This window comes from Meleagris gallopavo, chromosome 14 (genome assembly GCF_000146605.3).
Source record: "Meleagris gallopavo isolate NT-WF06-2002-E0010 breed Aviagen turkey brand Nicholas breeding stock chromosome 14, Turkey_5.1, whole genome shotgun sequence".
In the NCBI taxonomy this organism is placed as follows: domain Eukaryota; kingdom Metazoa; phylum Chordata; class Aves; order Galliformes; family Phasianidae; genus Meleagris; species Meleagris gallopavo.
In genome coordinates this window covers 6,449,970-6,465,351 of record NC_015024.2, presented here as the reverse complement: position 1 = coordinate 6,465,351, position 15,382 = coordinate 6,449,970, and the positions used below count along the sequence as shown (strand labels likewise).

General features: G+C 40.4%; 1 protein-coding gene across 1 annotated transcript in view; it reads left to right on the top strand.

Moving 5' to 3' along the window:
* The window catches only part of BICD2 (BICD cargo adaptor 2), a 34,525-nt gene extending 19,475 nt beyond the window's left edge, over positions 1–15,050 (top strand). Inside the window, exons 5-7 of the mRNA XM_010718473.3 lie at positions 128–279; positions 10,390–10,600; positions 13,762–15,050. Of these exons, the coding sequence (XP_010716775.1) occupies positions 128–279; positions 10,390–10,600; positions 13,762–13,767 (369 nt within the window). The 3' untranslated portion in view covers positions 13,768–15,050. The remainder of the gene's footprint in view (positions 1–127; positions 280–10,389; positions 10,601–13,761) is intronic.
* Positions 15,051–15,382: the final 332 nt, after the last annotated feature.

Below are 15,382 nucleotides of genomic sequence, written 5' to 3'. Positions count from 1 at the left end.
TATTTAATCTGTTCAAGAGAAGTTGACCAGAAGTTTAACATCCCAATACTAAGTAAATGCTTAATTATGTGAAGGGGTGAAGTGTTCCATTAACTGCTATGTTTCTGTTCTTCTTGGTAAATGATAGACTGCAGAAGTAGCTCTTGCCAACTTAAAAAGCAAGTATGAAAATGAGAAAGCTATGGTTACGGAGACGATGATGAAGCTGCGAAATGAGCTGAAGGCTTTGAAAGAAGATGCTGCTACCTTTTCTTCCCTGAGAGCAATGTTTGCTACAAGGTAAAGAATATCTGAACTCTGCAAAATATGTCATTCCTTGCTTGTGTGGGAACAGCTGAGCATCCTGGCCACAAGCAGCAAAGCTGCCCATGCAGTAAGTGGCTGGGTGGGGTGTCCTTTTCCACATTCATTGCTCACAGTGTTTGTCTGCAGTGTGTTCTTGTTGATGAGGAAAATGCTAGGATTATAGTGTGCTGCTACAAAACAGGAATTCGATGTGGGGTTATTTAAGTAATTTGAGTTATTGTCCCTATTGACCATTATCCCTGGTTCTTGAAGTCCTTAAAGCTGAGGACTGACATTTATCAATGCTAAATAACTGCTTCTTATTCAATGAAGATTTCACTCTGTTTGACCTGGAGCAATTAAGAAAAACAAACAAACAGAGATGCTGGCAAACACAAATGTACATTGTTAGGTTGCCTGATCTGCAGTTAGCATCTCTCATTTCATTTGCCACTGTGAACTCAACAGGGTCATCAGAACTTGCTTCTGCTCCTTAGTTGTGCTTTGTGGTGTTAGCAGATAATACATACTTGCTGACACATCACGCACTGTACAAGTGAGAAATTCATTTTGATTTATGTGTTGCTCACTGCTACTGCCATTGATTTCTTTAAAAATTGACATGTTTCTTTTTGAGAAATGTTGAAGTAGCAAACTTATTACAGAATGCAGCTCTCACAGCTAAGGAATGTGCAGTTGCCTCCTGTGTGCAGAGAATCCTAGACACCAAAGCAAACAAACAAAAAGAAAACAACAACAAAAAAAAGAAATTAAAAAAAAAAAATCTTCATCTAAAAGTTGTCTGTCCCAGCTTAGTGACGTTCACGAGGACATCTCTAACAATGTTCCTGTGCCTGTACATATATACATATAACAACACTGCCTGAAGGAGATGGAGAAAAGAGGGACTATGAAGGTGAATTAACCTAGACACCTGCTTTTAAGATAACCCAAAGGAATGGGACAGTCTGAATATGCTGTATGCTGTGTAGTTGTCTGCATTCTCTTAGTGCATGTGTGTAAATACGTTTTTAAACGTATAACGTTTTCTTTCTATCATCTGCTAAGAAGCACCACAATAAGAAATCACAAGGATGTTTGTAATCATTCCTGAGGCTTTTCTGTATCTTTTTTTGTGGAGGTGGTTCTGCAGCAGCACGAATGTCCCTTGAGTGACCACAGGCTTCCTGATGATTCAGTCTTCCTCAGCAATATCTTTGTGTATGAGTAAGCATGGAAAGTAGAAAAGTAAGCTAAGGAAGCTGAAGATGGAGTTGTGGCACCTCATTATGCTGGAGAAAGCAAAGCCCTGCACAGCATGCGTTTGTCCTGCTCTCCTTTTCTGGAGCGTGATCTAATATGCAGAACTTGCAATCTCTTTGTTAGCTGTAGATAGCTTGAAGCTGAGAGGAAAGGAAAAAATACACTACTGGCTTTCAGTTATTTTTCCTAGATGCAGACAGCTAGCTGCCTGTGTCTTTCTACGTGTTAATTCTGCTGCCTCAGTGGGTTAGTGTGAATGTGGTTTGGAGAGGAAGTATTGTCAGAGAAATACGAGAGGAATCATTCTTTCCCTGCCTTGTTTCAGTGTGCTGTCATCTAGAGGTCGATTTTGTCCTTTTACTGAAAAGGGTTCCACGGCATGAGGAGGGCAGAATAGAAGTTCTTGTTAAAGAGAGAGACTGAAGAGCTCAGTGCCAGAGTTCTTGCAGGGAGCTGTGTGTGATTAAAGGCACTGTCTAGGAATGCACAGCCGACTCCCCTGCCTAAATGAACAGTTAGCATTTCTGAACTTCTGTTCTACATAGTAACTGTAGTGAAAGCAATCAGAGGCCAAGAGAAAATCAGGACTCAAAAAGCTGAGGATGGAATGAGTGGAGACCTCTTCCACTGACCTTTCATCTTGTGAGCACTTGTGTTGCTGGTCACTGCAGCTGGGCCTTTGTACTCTGCCTCTAGCCTGCTGCAGAGAGCGTGAGGAGCTGCTGATTGCTTGCTGCGTGCCTGGTGTTTCAGTAGCTCTCAGGACTTACTGCTGCAGGAGGAGCACCGTCACTCCTTTTCTCCTTGACCTCTGGTCAGGGAGGTTTAGTAGCCTGATGGTTGGCTGTGAGCATTTCTTTGCAGTGGCTGCTTCATATGAGCCTTCATTTCAGGTAAGGTAGGGAAGAGGTATTCCTAGGTGCTTGGGCAAAGATGACTCCAAAACAGTTTTTGAAGTTGATATTTAAAGAACACCTAAAATCGAAAGTATTAACAGCCCAATTTATTTCTCTGCCATTGCAAACAGCTAATGGAGCATCTATTAAGCACCGTCAGTCTCGTTCCTGCTCTGGCCAAGAGGTTCCTATCAGCAGAGATGAGTAACAAATGGTGGGGCAATATCCTGTCGGATAAATTCTCAGAGGTCCCTTGCCCCACCATACTCATTTCAGTGCTTTATGTTTGACTGTGGGATGAAGCAGACAGCTGCATACATCTGTATTTTCCACAGGAAATCAACCACTTTGTAGGATGCAAGAGAATTGTAACAATAATGTGAGTTGAAGATTGAGCGTGAATAGAATAACTGACCTAATTTCCTTTTTAAACTAGAGTAATCCTACTAATGTGACAATGCTGCCAGCTATTTTTAATAAGTAATAAAAATGCAGTAAAGACCTGAGGCTGGAGACAAAGGAAGGCTTGCAAAAGCCAGATTAATAGCTTCCAGCATAAAAGGAGCTATTGAGAGACTGTTGGGGCATTCTAGACAACACCGGAAGCCTAAAATTAAGCTGTCACACAAAGGAATAAATCAAGATATGCACAATGTACTATGGAAGTGCATTCAATAGCTCTGCTGCAGAAGTCCAGATTTTCTTAATCAGCACACCTCTCCCTGTTGTATGTACAAACGGGCTGAAAGCACTGGGGGCTGGTTTCAAATCCGCCCGATAGAGCTGGAAATGGAATTTACCTGCTTAATGAGACTGTAACAGCTCTTGCAGTCACTGTATTGCAATCAAATAGTTTGGTATTTTGTTACTAAATTCTCCAGGAAAAAAAAAGATGCAATAATTACTCGATCCAATGAAAAACTCGAAGAGAAGTTAACTTTTTTTTTTTGCTTTACCTTCTTGAATAGGTTTGCACTTGCTAACAGGGGTCCTCAGTGGTGCAAAATGTAAATGAACAGCAAGGCCTGATGCATGTTAGGGTGTGAGGGTTCATTAGGGTGCAGCCTTCGGCTTCATTACAAGGTATGCATAGGTATGTCTTTCTCTTTCATGGATGCCACCTGGTTCCTGCGCTTTACCTGTTATCTGAAGCAGCTGTTTGAAAGAATATTTCTCAGTGTTTCTTAAAACTCTTCACACAAAATAAACAAAATAAATTATGGCTGTCTTTCTGAACCCTGTAAGGGTGAGGTTGATCTCAGTACAATTAATCATATAAGAACTAGATTGTTCCAAAGTGAGTTTTCAAGGCTGTCTCTAAAGTCAACAGACAGAGACTGCCACTTCCCAGGAACGATTAATCAGAGTGTAGAATAAACATCAGAGGGCACTGGCTGAGTCCTTATTGAAGTTCCTAGATCTATTCCTTGATAGCAAAGGAGAACTCTGACTGAACCTGCTTTAGCAGGGAGGTTGGACTTGATGACCTCAGAGATCCAACCCGTATGATTCTGTGATCTTCACCCCTCTGCAAAAAGATAGGATTCTGCAGTTTGCTATTCACTTTTTCTGTTTCCTTTCCAGAGGCTGAGAACAAGCAAGGACAATAAGAGAACAGGCATTTCTCATTCCTCTGAAATAAAGATAAAACACTGAGAAATCCTGCAGAAGCCCAAGGTTTTTACAAGCAGAGAACAAATGTGCCCTGATGTAACTAATGGCTATCCCCATGCCCTACTGTTTTCATAAACAGTAAATAAAGGGAGAGACAAGCTTGGCAACAAGTCAGCAATGAGGAGCAAGTGGCAAATGTTAGAATGTACTGGAAAGAGTGTCAGGATGTAATATGAGATGAAAATTGTGAACTAGTGAATGTGGTGAAGAAGCAAAGCTATGGCTACAAGAAACTAGCTGCTCTTTATTAATGGAGAGTTTTTCAAATGACTGAACTGTGTCAGATTGCTTTTTCCAACTGTCCAAAGTATTTGGGAAAGTATTCCTGTGTTCTTGATCATCAAGGGGCTGCAGAATATAAAGGAACTTAAATTCATGCAGATAGCAGTGCAGTCCTCACAGGATTGAGAATATAGCTAAAGGGGCTTCATGCTGGACTCCACACAGTAGAATATTGAGCTTGTCTAAAAATATCCTGTAGGATAAATTCTCAGAGGAACCAGACATTGAAAATGGGACTTTGAAAATTTCCAGAGTGGGATTTTCAGACAGGAGTAAGAGTTTGTGTCCTGTTCCTGCTGCTCAACCTGGAGCTGATGAAGGATGACTGGAAAGTCTGGGCTGCGACATGAGGGCAGGACCGAAGCATTCAGCTGTGTTACCCACAGAAGAAGACATAAGTAATATCTTATTCATAGTGGTTGATGCCCTGTGCCTGCCTGTCATTGTTTAAAGGCATTTGGATAATGGATAATGCCCTTAACAGAATGACTAAACTTCTGGTTAGCTCTGAAGTGGTCAGGCAGTTGGACTGGATGATCCTTGTAGGTCTTTTCCAGCAGAACTATTCTTAATAGTCATGTTTATACCACTAATATAACTATAACACTAACTCTAGACTCTACATAGCATGAGAATTAAAATGCCTAGTGCAAGTAATACTGGATATGTCAGCACTCAGCCTTGGTGAAGGCATTCCTTGTAGATAAACCCCAGACCTGGGTTGCAGCAATGAGTTCAGTCTTCTCTCAGATATCTTTCAAAGTAACTCTGTCCACCCCTGGAGTTCCTGGTGCCCTGGTACTTTGTTTGGAGGCCAGTAATGCTGAATGTTGAGCAGAGCAGAACACAGGAGATATCCCTGTGCTGTAGGTATTCGGGGTAAAGATGATGCCAGCTCTTGGCATGCAGCTTGTCTGCCCTTTGTTTTTAATCAAATTACGAAGTAGGTCACTTGAAAATACCTTATATGGAAATACCACGGCAGCAGCTATTTGTATCTGTAGTCAGATGTAGCCATGTAGTTGTTTGGCTTTGTGTACAGTGTTGATAGGAATGGAGAGTTCAGGATTAGTCTTCATCTTTTGCTACCCCCTTCAGTGAGGAGCTGGGAAAAATGTCCTGCCAGGGTGATAGTTCAGAAATTGCTTCTAATCTAGTAGCATAAAATCATTAGTTTTGTCTTCTAAAATAGGTCTAAACAAAAAAAAGAAAAGGAAAAAAAGTTTTCTTTTGAATTCTAGAAGAGGGAATTTGCCATAAAAGTTTATGATCTGTCCTTGAGAGTTTTTATCAGTGGCAGTTCAGAGCAGTACCCAGCTGTGTGGGGCTGACTGTTCCTCCTCTGTGCAGGAGTGCAGGACACAGTCCTTCCCACATGTTTCAAATTATGAGAGATTTATGGTTTGATTACTTCCTCTAATAGCTTTTACTAATGAACATTGATTACACATGGCTGATTGTAAACATTTTAGAAAACTATAGCTGGTTATCAATTATATTCTGTTTACAGTGCAGATGTCAGTGATACACACACAAAGGCTATAGATTTATTCTTTTCAATGCACAACTCAGATGAGTTTTTAATGCAAGGCGTTGAGGCAGGAATTGCCAATGAGGAATTTACAATGAGTGAAGTTTCACCAGTCCTACTTGTACCTGCTTATATGTATACCTACATGTAACCCTCAGCTGGCTAACCCTGAGGTGTTCTTTCTTCTGCCTTCATCAGGATTCATGCTTTGAGTCCACGCAGTACAACTGTGCACATGAAGGCAAGAGATGGGCTTAGTGTACTTCCCAAAGTCGTTCAGATGCTGGCCTAGTGGAGGGCCAGGGTCCTGCAGTTGGAGCTGGGTGAATTTTCTGTGTAGCTGAATTGGGACTGGTGTGTGCAACAAGCTTGCTTGCCTGGAACAGGCTTATGTAGTGTTTTTTTTTAATAATTATGCTTTAAAAACTTTTTTTAGAAACAAATGTATATATATATTTTTAATGGATATGCAAATCCCTATGCAGTGTGAGTTCTTCTGGGGAGATCAGGTTGGGTAGGCTAGGTGGGGTGATAGTTATGATTGGTAGTTCCTGAAGGCTTGGTTTGGTGGGTATGGTGGTGTGATGGATTGGAGGTTGGGGTGGATGATCTTAACAGTCTTTTCCAACCTTAAAAATTCTATAATGCTCAGGTTTAGCTGTTTTCTGTTGTCTATATATAGTGACAACCCTCAGTTTTCTGTCTTTTTGTGGTGAGCTCGTGGCAAGTCTTTTTTTAAACCTTGGCCTTACAGTTAACTATCTAAATAGTATAAGCTGTAAACCTTGTCCTCGGCCCTGGACCTTGCAGGAGCTCATCTGCATCTGCCACCAAAACAGAGCAGAAGGTCGCCTTTGGAGGGGGAACATGAAGGAAAGAAAGTGTTAAAATCGTCTTTAATATTAATTTCTAGCTAATGAATCAGTTTGGAAGCAGGTGGCTAATACCCCTTACAGCTGAACTCACTCACTATTCATTTACATGTCATTTTAACTGCTGCTCTACTAACACATAGGGGGTTTAAATCTTCTGTGCCTTAATTTCTTATGTAGGCTGACAGCTTAATCTCTCCGTGTAGAAATGAGAGCAGTCGATGCTCTGGAAGCCTCCTTCAGTCACACCTCAGTCTTGCTTTCTTGGAAATGGTGTTATGGGCCTCATACTGACTGCAGAGGAGGGGGGAGAAGTTTAATTATATCCAGGTGCCTTACATCACTTATTTGCAGAAAGATCTTGAGTCAGTAGTGAGTTCAGCTATAAATGGTACCAACTATGATACATGCTGAAGTTTAAAGAAAATAATATGTAGAAATATTATGGCACTTGTCAGAGGTGGTGATTTGCAGCTTTTGAAAATGAACCAACTCGTTATATTTGTCAAAAATTTGCCTTTGAATAGTTTTAGAGGATTTTGCTTTTTCCCATCACAATATTTAATGTTCAAAACTCTTATTTCCTCTGTGTATATATTTGTTTTTGTTGGTGGTGGTCTTTAGAATCGAGTATGTATTTCCTTAAGTTCTTTGTTCTGTTGTTCTAATTATCAATCCCAAGAAAATAGGCAACATCAAAAGATTCTCTTCAGTATCCACTTAAAAACGTGAATGTGTTCACAACGCAGCACAGCAGCCTTATGCTCATTTCATATTCTTTAAAGCGTGAGAGCTCAATTATATTTTCAAAAGTGGTTTTAAAACAAAGGTACTTTGTGTTCTGATCTTCTAATGATTTTGCATCGAGTCTACAGCTGGGAAGTAGCTGAGCACATTGCACGTGAGACTGTGACAAGGAAAGATATTTTACTGTTATATCTGCAAAGCAGAAATACAGCTACACGTACCACAGAAGCACGCTGTAGTGGCTGCTGCTACCACGGGTAGCTCTGCACTGAGCAAAGCGGCTCTGAAGGCTGCGTTGTGCTGCAGTGCCTGGGGAAGCTAACTTCTTGTGTGAGGGAATGAAATGGGGAGTGGGCGAGGAGCAGAAGTAGGGCACATCCCCCTGCACACATTGCCTCTGCTCTCCCATCCACTTTTCAATCCTCACCTGTTCGGTTCAAAGGAACTGTTGCAGTGTTTTGCATTATCTATTGTTCCCCTGACTGAGGGCAGCCACGCTTGCACCAGGATAAGGTTTGCTTTTGAGGCAGTATTGTTTCATTTCACTTAAAGATCAGGAAAACAGATTCAGGATGCACAAAGGTGTGCAGCCATAGTAGTTAGACTTCCTGCCTCTCCCATGTCCTCCCGCACGCAAAACAACAGTTATTCAGGTATAGTAAAAAGTTGCAGCTGTTTGTATGCTATTGATAACACTCCCTTTTGTTGCTCAGGAAGGAAAAGCTGCCTTCATAGAGTTGTATGGAAAAAGGTGATGGAGGCATTTGACGTCCTGCATGCCTCATTTTTCAAGGCAATCATTGGATGTTTTGAACCTTTGCACTACATAAAGTGTGTCGAGGTAGTGACTTGGTACAGTAAGTTTCTGGAGACAAATTCATGGCTTTAATTATAGCTCAGCTCACACACCAACTACTTTATGACTTCTAGACTCTGTCAGGTGCCAGTCCATGCTATCAGGTTTGGCACAAGTGACCAGGATCAGCACTTTTTACTTAGAATGTCACAAGAGCGTGTAAAAACTGGAGGGAAACCCAACAGCCCTCAGCCTCCTGTCTTTAGTCTGCACCTCGTTCCAACCCACAGATGAAAGAAATGCATTTCTACCAAAGTAGAGCAGTAGGGCACAGGGCGAGCAGTGATGTTATGAGCCCTGCCTTCCTGCAGCCCCGGCCTCATTTGAAGCTGGTGCCAGGTGCCACCTTCCATAAGAGAGCAGGGAGGGCTGGAATGGCTGCAAGACGTATTTTTCCTCTTCTCAGTCTTCCCAGGGCTATTCCTACACGTCTTCCTCTCTGCTTGTACTCACAGAGGTGCATGGACTTGTTTTGCCTTGTGATGTCCCTCTAAATCTGAAGAGGAAACAACAAGCAATAGGATTGTAGCACGTTTAGGGTTCCTGTTTTTTTGTTATTGCTTTGTTGTTTTGTTTTTGCTGTGCTCACCATTAACTCACATAGGGTTTCCTCTGTGGTTCAGCAGCATGCAGAGATTTGTGTGGAGGTTCCTGCACACAACAGCCCTAAACTCACATCCTTCTGCTAGGCTAGGCTACGTTGCAGTCTGCAGGTTTTACATACCCGTTTCTGGTTTACTGTATAATCTCCATATGTGTTCCAAAATAAAATTCAGTCTTTTTCCTTTCCCTTGTTCTCTTCCCAAGAAAAAATTGGTTAAGGATAAGGCCTAATCCTGCTGCTTGAAGTCAGGGAGAACAGAGTGGGGGACTTCATTGTATAAGCACAGCTGACAAATCTGCATGTGAATGTGGTTTTATTCAGTGTGGGTGTTTTGGGGTTTGTTTTTCTCCAGTCTTCTTTATGTTGTTTAATGATGGTAAATGTCCCGTAATCTCAGGGGTTTTTCCATTTTGGCATTAAAAGGAACTTCTTTGCAGATATTATTGCTTTTATGAAGTAGTTGTGTTTTACAGATGTGGCCATTGTAAATTCCAGCTGGTGCCTATGATTCTCTTTCTACCCATGTTTATAATTCTTCTGTGTGCAGCAAATGTGCATTTATGTACATGTAAAGATAGACACTTGTAAATTGGTTGTGGTGCACCGTGCTAGCTAAGTAGTTTCCAAGCAGGCATCCTTATGGTCTCCCCTGAGGGGCTCCAGTAACACCCAGTTCTGTTGTTTAATTGGGTCAAAATTAATTTTGGTGGTAAAAACTATCATATAAAAGCAAATTGCTGTAGAAAAAGCAGTAATAAAATACTAATTATAGTTTTTTTACACCAGGAGACAGAGTAGATTAAACTAAAATTATTAAAGATGCATCTTTATAACAGTGCTGTTCAGTCTCCATTGGGAATTGGTTCGTGTAGTCCCTGGGTGACTTAACAGCCTGTGAAGCACAGGGGCTGTGAACAGCATTAATAAGCACTCTGGTAATGGCCATATTACAGCACTCCTACTGCTCCCCTCTGACTCCCTTTGCTGCCTGAAAGTTAAAATGGATGTGGTCTCCGTGTAAGTGGAGACAAAAGGAAATTGCTGGCATTATGTGTGTGCGCTGTGTTGGGCAGATGGGCTGTAGGACATCCTGCACATCTTATACAGGAGTTCTTTCACACCAGGCTCCATACTTCAGTTATCCAGGGACACCCTTCGTTGTGCTACCCCGAAAGGCGTGAATGTAAGTGCTGTGTGGGACTGTAAGAACCCCACTGAAGCTAGTTGTGATTTCCACAAGTTGAATGAAGTTCCTATTTAAAGCTGTATGCAAGCTTTAACACAAGATTATAAGACTGTGCTGATATCTGCCAGGCACGAGGGATTCGTGTTTTGTGGATGGAAAGGGGATTGCTAAAGGTTGATGTATTTCATTGCAGATGTGACGAATATGTCACACAGCTGGATGAAATGCAGCGGCAGCTCGCAGCAGCTGAAGATGAGAAGAAGACTCTGAACTCCTTGCTTCGGATGGCAATCCAGCAGAAACTGGCACTGACCCAGCGCCTGGAGCACTTGGAGCTGGACCACGAGCAGTCCAAAAGGGTGCGCACAAAATCTGCTTCCAAAGCCAAGAGCAGTAACCCTACTGTAAGTCATATTCGCTCTTGTGGAGACAGGCCTGAAGGATCTGTCCTTAATAACCAGGTGTTTTGTAGCGAAAAATATAAAATCTATTGTGACTAGGAGAGGTGTGTAGAAAAACCATATGATGCATCTTATTTTATGCTGTAATTGTCAGCGTAAATCCCCACTATCTAATGTCGCGGTGAGTTGGCTTGTACTAGTAAGTTGTTAAACCAGGTAATACAAGTTGTATTATGGTGGTCTTAACTGTAACTAATTCGTAAGTACGGGGATGGTATTAACAAGTTAATGGTGGAAAGGAAGTAGCTTTTTCCACAATTAACGTGTGTGGGTTTTGCTGGTTATGGTAAGTGTTAAGAGTACACCTGATATATTCTATCTGGTGTTACTAATTGTAGTTTGTATAGCACAAATGTGATCCTTTCTCCAGGGTTGCAGCATACTTTAATAAATGCTTTCACAGACAGAAATGAACAGAAAACCTCCCTTGCTGCTGTGGCTAGAAGTGGTGAAAAGCAAGTGTTCAAATTCGAGTTACGTCTTGAAAACAAAGAACGTTTTGAAACCAGAACCAAAATTAAATAATTTGTCCGTTATGGCAGATATTAAGAACTTGCAGTTATATCACCACTTACCAATGTCCTAAAGCTTTTATAGGCCATAAAAGCTAGGAAATATATGGTAGGATACGTGATTTACACTCTGCTTCCCTCACTTCGGAGGGTTAACCAGATGAAACTTGCACATTTATATTAAAAATATGCAGTATTTACCCCCATCTGGTATAAAAGCTAAAAGTTTGAGAATTGGGATCCTACCCAGTAGGCAGTTCCACTTGAAGTTATGCTCTGGAAAAGTCCCGTGTCCTGGACGGATCTCTGTGGTGTCCTGATGCTCCTTGCAGCTTGGGAAAGGAATCTGTTTGATGTATTACTGTAGCCACACGACGTATCTGTGTAGAATTAATGTGACTATGGTCTAGTATTGTTTTTCTCAGCTTTCAGTATTAATCCAAACAGGATGATGCTTCAGAGCTCTGATCATTTTTTAAATACACAAACGATGTTACATTCCTTATGCAAGAACATGTTCCACAGGGCTCTACATTATAGGCACAGGAAATTGAAGCAGATCACCCACTAATAAATATTTATGAGGTAGCTTAGTAAACATATTAATCTTTAAAAACAAACAAACTTTAGTCTGCTGTTGAACTTCTAAGAGGCCTTTTTAGCCACTTAATTTAAAAATGGTTGAAAATACAAAAGTGTACTTCATAATTGGTGCCTATATGGAAGATCAAGATTGAAAAAGTTGTTTCTAAAATTGTGGAAAATCTGTGGAGCACAATAAGGCACGCTTTTTTTCCCCTTCAAACCAGTTTTCAAGTGCCTAGCCTCAAACTTTATTTTAATGTAAAGCCCTGTTCATTTTGTACTCTTTCAAATAATTTTGTATGCCTATAGTAGTTCTTAAAAGCAAGGCGAGACTGCACAGCTGTCTGCTTGGTAGTCCTGTTTTATAAAGCCATTCCGAAATTCCCGCTGTGGCACCGCCTCATCTCACTGCCATTTCTTATAGATGATCAGCAGCTTGCTTCCTCTGCATTGCCACTCTGCCTATAAGTAGTCAGGAGATATCACAGTACTCATATAAGGTAATAAGGAGCACAGCTTGTTTTCCCAGCGAGGGGAAACCGCTTGGGATTTTGGCTTCCCAGATATTAGAAGGAAAAAAATAAAAATGAAGTCCCATACAATGAGACTTCAAACCAATGGAGTTGTGGAAAACTTGCTATGAAGCCGAGAAAGGACGAGGATGCCACAGCCAAATGCCAGAACTGCATTTCCCAGTATTGAGAGCTGGGGGAAAACCCAGGTTTGTTAATTCTGCTATGTTGCTCAAACAGCACTGCTTGCGAAGTTGGCACAAATAGCAATTCTGGCCTTAGAAAATAGGCCCTGTGCATCTGATATTACTTTTTTTTAGAAAACACTGAGTTCTCCTGAATTTCAGCTTTAATAGTGCTAAGTAGCAGGTTTGATATTTTAGAAGCAAGGCATCTTTTAACAATTTTCAATCCTGCTTTTCTCTTCTTTGCTGCACAATCTTCCAAAAGGCCTTTATTCTTCTCATTCCTGCATTAAGTGTAATTTAAAAATACTTGGTAAAGGAGGCATTGGCTTGCTTACCTTCTCTGCTTCAATAGAAACAGAAGTTTGCTTCCACTATGGTAGGGAGCTGTAATACATTTCTCACTGTGTCCGTGTCTCTGATTGCAGTATTTTCACAAAATACTGATGGCAAAAAAGTAAATTTGAGAAACTAATTGAATTGATAGGTTTTTTTCAAATTAGCTGCAGTTTTCTAGAAAGATTTCAATGTTATGGTGGCTATTACTACAGGTCTTAGCTCACGCTCTTCAGTTCCAAGCAGAACAATTTTGCTATCAGCACAATAGTCCTCCTTATCATTCCTACCTTCTTTCATTTCTGTGGATCTATAAATTAAAAGACAAACCCCACTGCTATTTGAGCTTGTTAAAGTCATGGTTAAACTTTTTCTAGCGTCTATTATAATTTAAAAAAAGAAAAGAAATGAGCCATGGTGGTAAAGGTGACTTGATCCTGCTGTTTGTATTTTTAGATAATGATTATGTTTAAGATTGAGGCTTGTAATTCCTGATTAACCATTTCTTAAAATGTATGTTTGTTGTAAGTCTTTCATTTCACTTCCAATGGGTTGGGCTAAAGCATGAAAAATTTCTTAAGCCGTCACCTACCTCTGCAAGCAGGCTCTTCTGAATGATGTTCTCTGCATTGGCCTGCATGACACACTGACCTGCATGTTTCTGGAAAGTGTTTCTTGCACATTTATTGCTGTTAACTTGTGCTTGAACAGCAAAGCTTTATTCAGTACTTGTAAGAAACTTTCTTTCTGCAAAGCTATTGCTTCCAGGCTAAACTCATAAAGCACTGTTTCATCAGCTTGGAAAGCATCTTTGAGCTGAAGTCGCTGCTTCAACCCCAGCAAGCTAACAGACTCCCTCAACAACTAACCTGCTATGGAGCTTTTGCAGCACGTTGTATTAAGTTGTCAGTTCTATGAGAAATAAACACTGTTTTTTTTTCTAATGCTATTTTATTTTTTTTTCCATTTTTCAGCTGTAGAATAGTCCATGGAGAAGGCCTTTCCAACAGTGCAACAGCATTTCTTAGCCTCTTTCATTATGGTTATAAGTGGTAGCCCATTGCACAAAGAATGCAAACCACTGCCCCGATCCTAACTTTTGAAAACACCTTTCCCTGTGTACTACCTGAAACTTTCCTTTTATGTCTCAAGCTATAAAACAAACAAGCTTTACCTATAAGTGCTGCTGCAGTAAGAAAACTTACAAGTGCTGAAGAAACCTACTTCAAATGTAACGACCACCACGTTAGTTTATGATCTACTAGAAATGTTTGGATGGGGGAATTTCTTATTTCATTGCAGACGCTCATTGTTCATCTGATCATTAAACCTGTGCACTTTTGATATTTTGATATTTTTCTTTAGCTTCTTTAATTCCTTATGTAGAAGAGTTTATATAAATGCAGTGGTTTGTGCTCATAGTTCCTCTCCAACTTCGACTTCTGATGGTTGATTTCTACATCAGCATGTGGCAGAGATTTTTTTTTGGCTCTAGATGTGTTTAGAAAAGAGTTTCAACACAAAACAGGAGCTCTGCTAAACTATATGTGTGCTGTGCTTCAGCAGCTTTTTATTATTATGAAATGTTAAGCTTTATATGTTTAAATTACTGATTTTTTTTTTTTTAACTGCCATATTCATTAAGAAATCCAGGGTATTCAAATTCTGGGGTTTTTTTCATATTGTATTATTATTCTTAGGAATAGTTCAATGTAACAAGAAGAAAACTTGACTTTGCTCTGGTTAAAACAGTAATAGGCACTTGAAAAGTATAAAATAAGTAGTATTACCTATAAATTCCAGAATTCCTGGGTTTTAGGAAGTTGAAGTATTAATGATTAACAGAATTTTATACAACTGTACCAGTTAAATTCCAAATTGGAATTGTTTTGTTACTTTTTCATTTTTATTGTGCCAAATTATGGTACATCTAGAAAGAAAAATTCTAAAGTTGTCAATGATAGGGTGTTATCTATCAGCGCCTTCTGTCATTAATTATTGCCAGTAGTGCCTTTAAACATTTGAAGGGAGAACCTTAGAATAGCTTCGTCTATACAAGAAGAAACGGAATGGCTGTTCTGGAATTTAGCGAAGACGTGGAGCAATAAGTGCAAAGTGAACTCCCCTTTCGCACATTTTTAATGGGTAGTCTTACTGTACTAGAGGTGGTATATTCAAGGAATTGTAAAAAATTCTGTTAGTCAATGATATTTCATCGTGCAAATCCTTACAAATTCAGGGGAAGAGAGGGAAGAGAAAAAAACAAAACCGAAACAAACCCGAATCACTTTGGGAAGCAAACGGACTCATAGCAAACAAACGGGCAAGATGTAGAAACGCATTTGTGTAACAGTACGGAGGACGTTTCGGGAGTACTGATGTTATGTTAGCTTCGTATGGTGGTGGATGCAGTTAACCATAGTATTGTTTGCAAATGTGAGCAACGGAACATGAATAACTTCTCTTGCATGTTATATCTAATCATTGTGATTTCAGGAAACAGAAACAGAGGAGTGCATCACCAAGCTGTACCTGCCTCTCGGGTGCTGTTTGTTGAGGCTGATGTGAATGATTAAATTGGTATTTGCTGGGGGG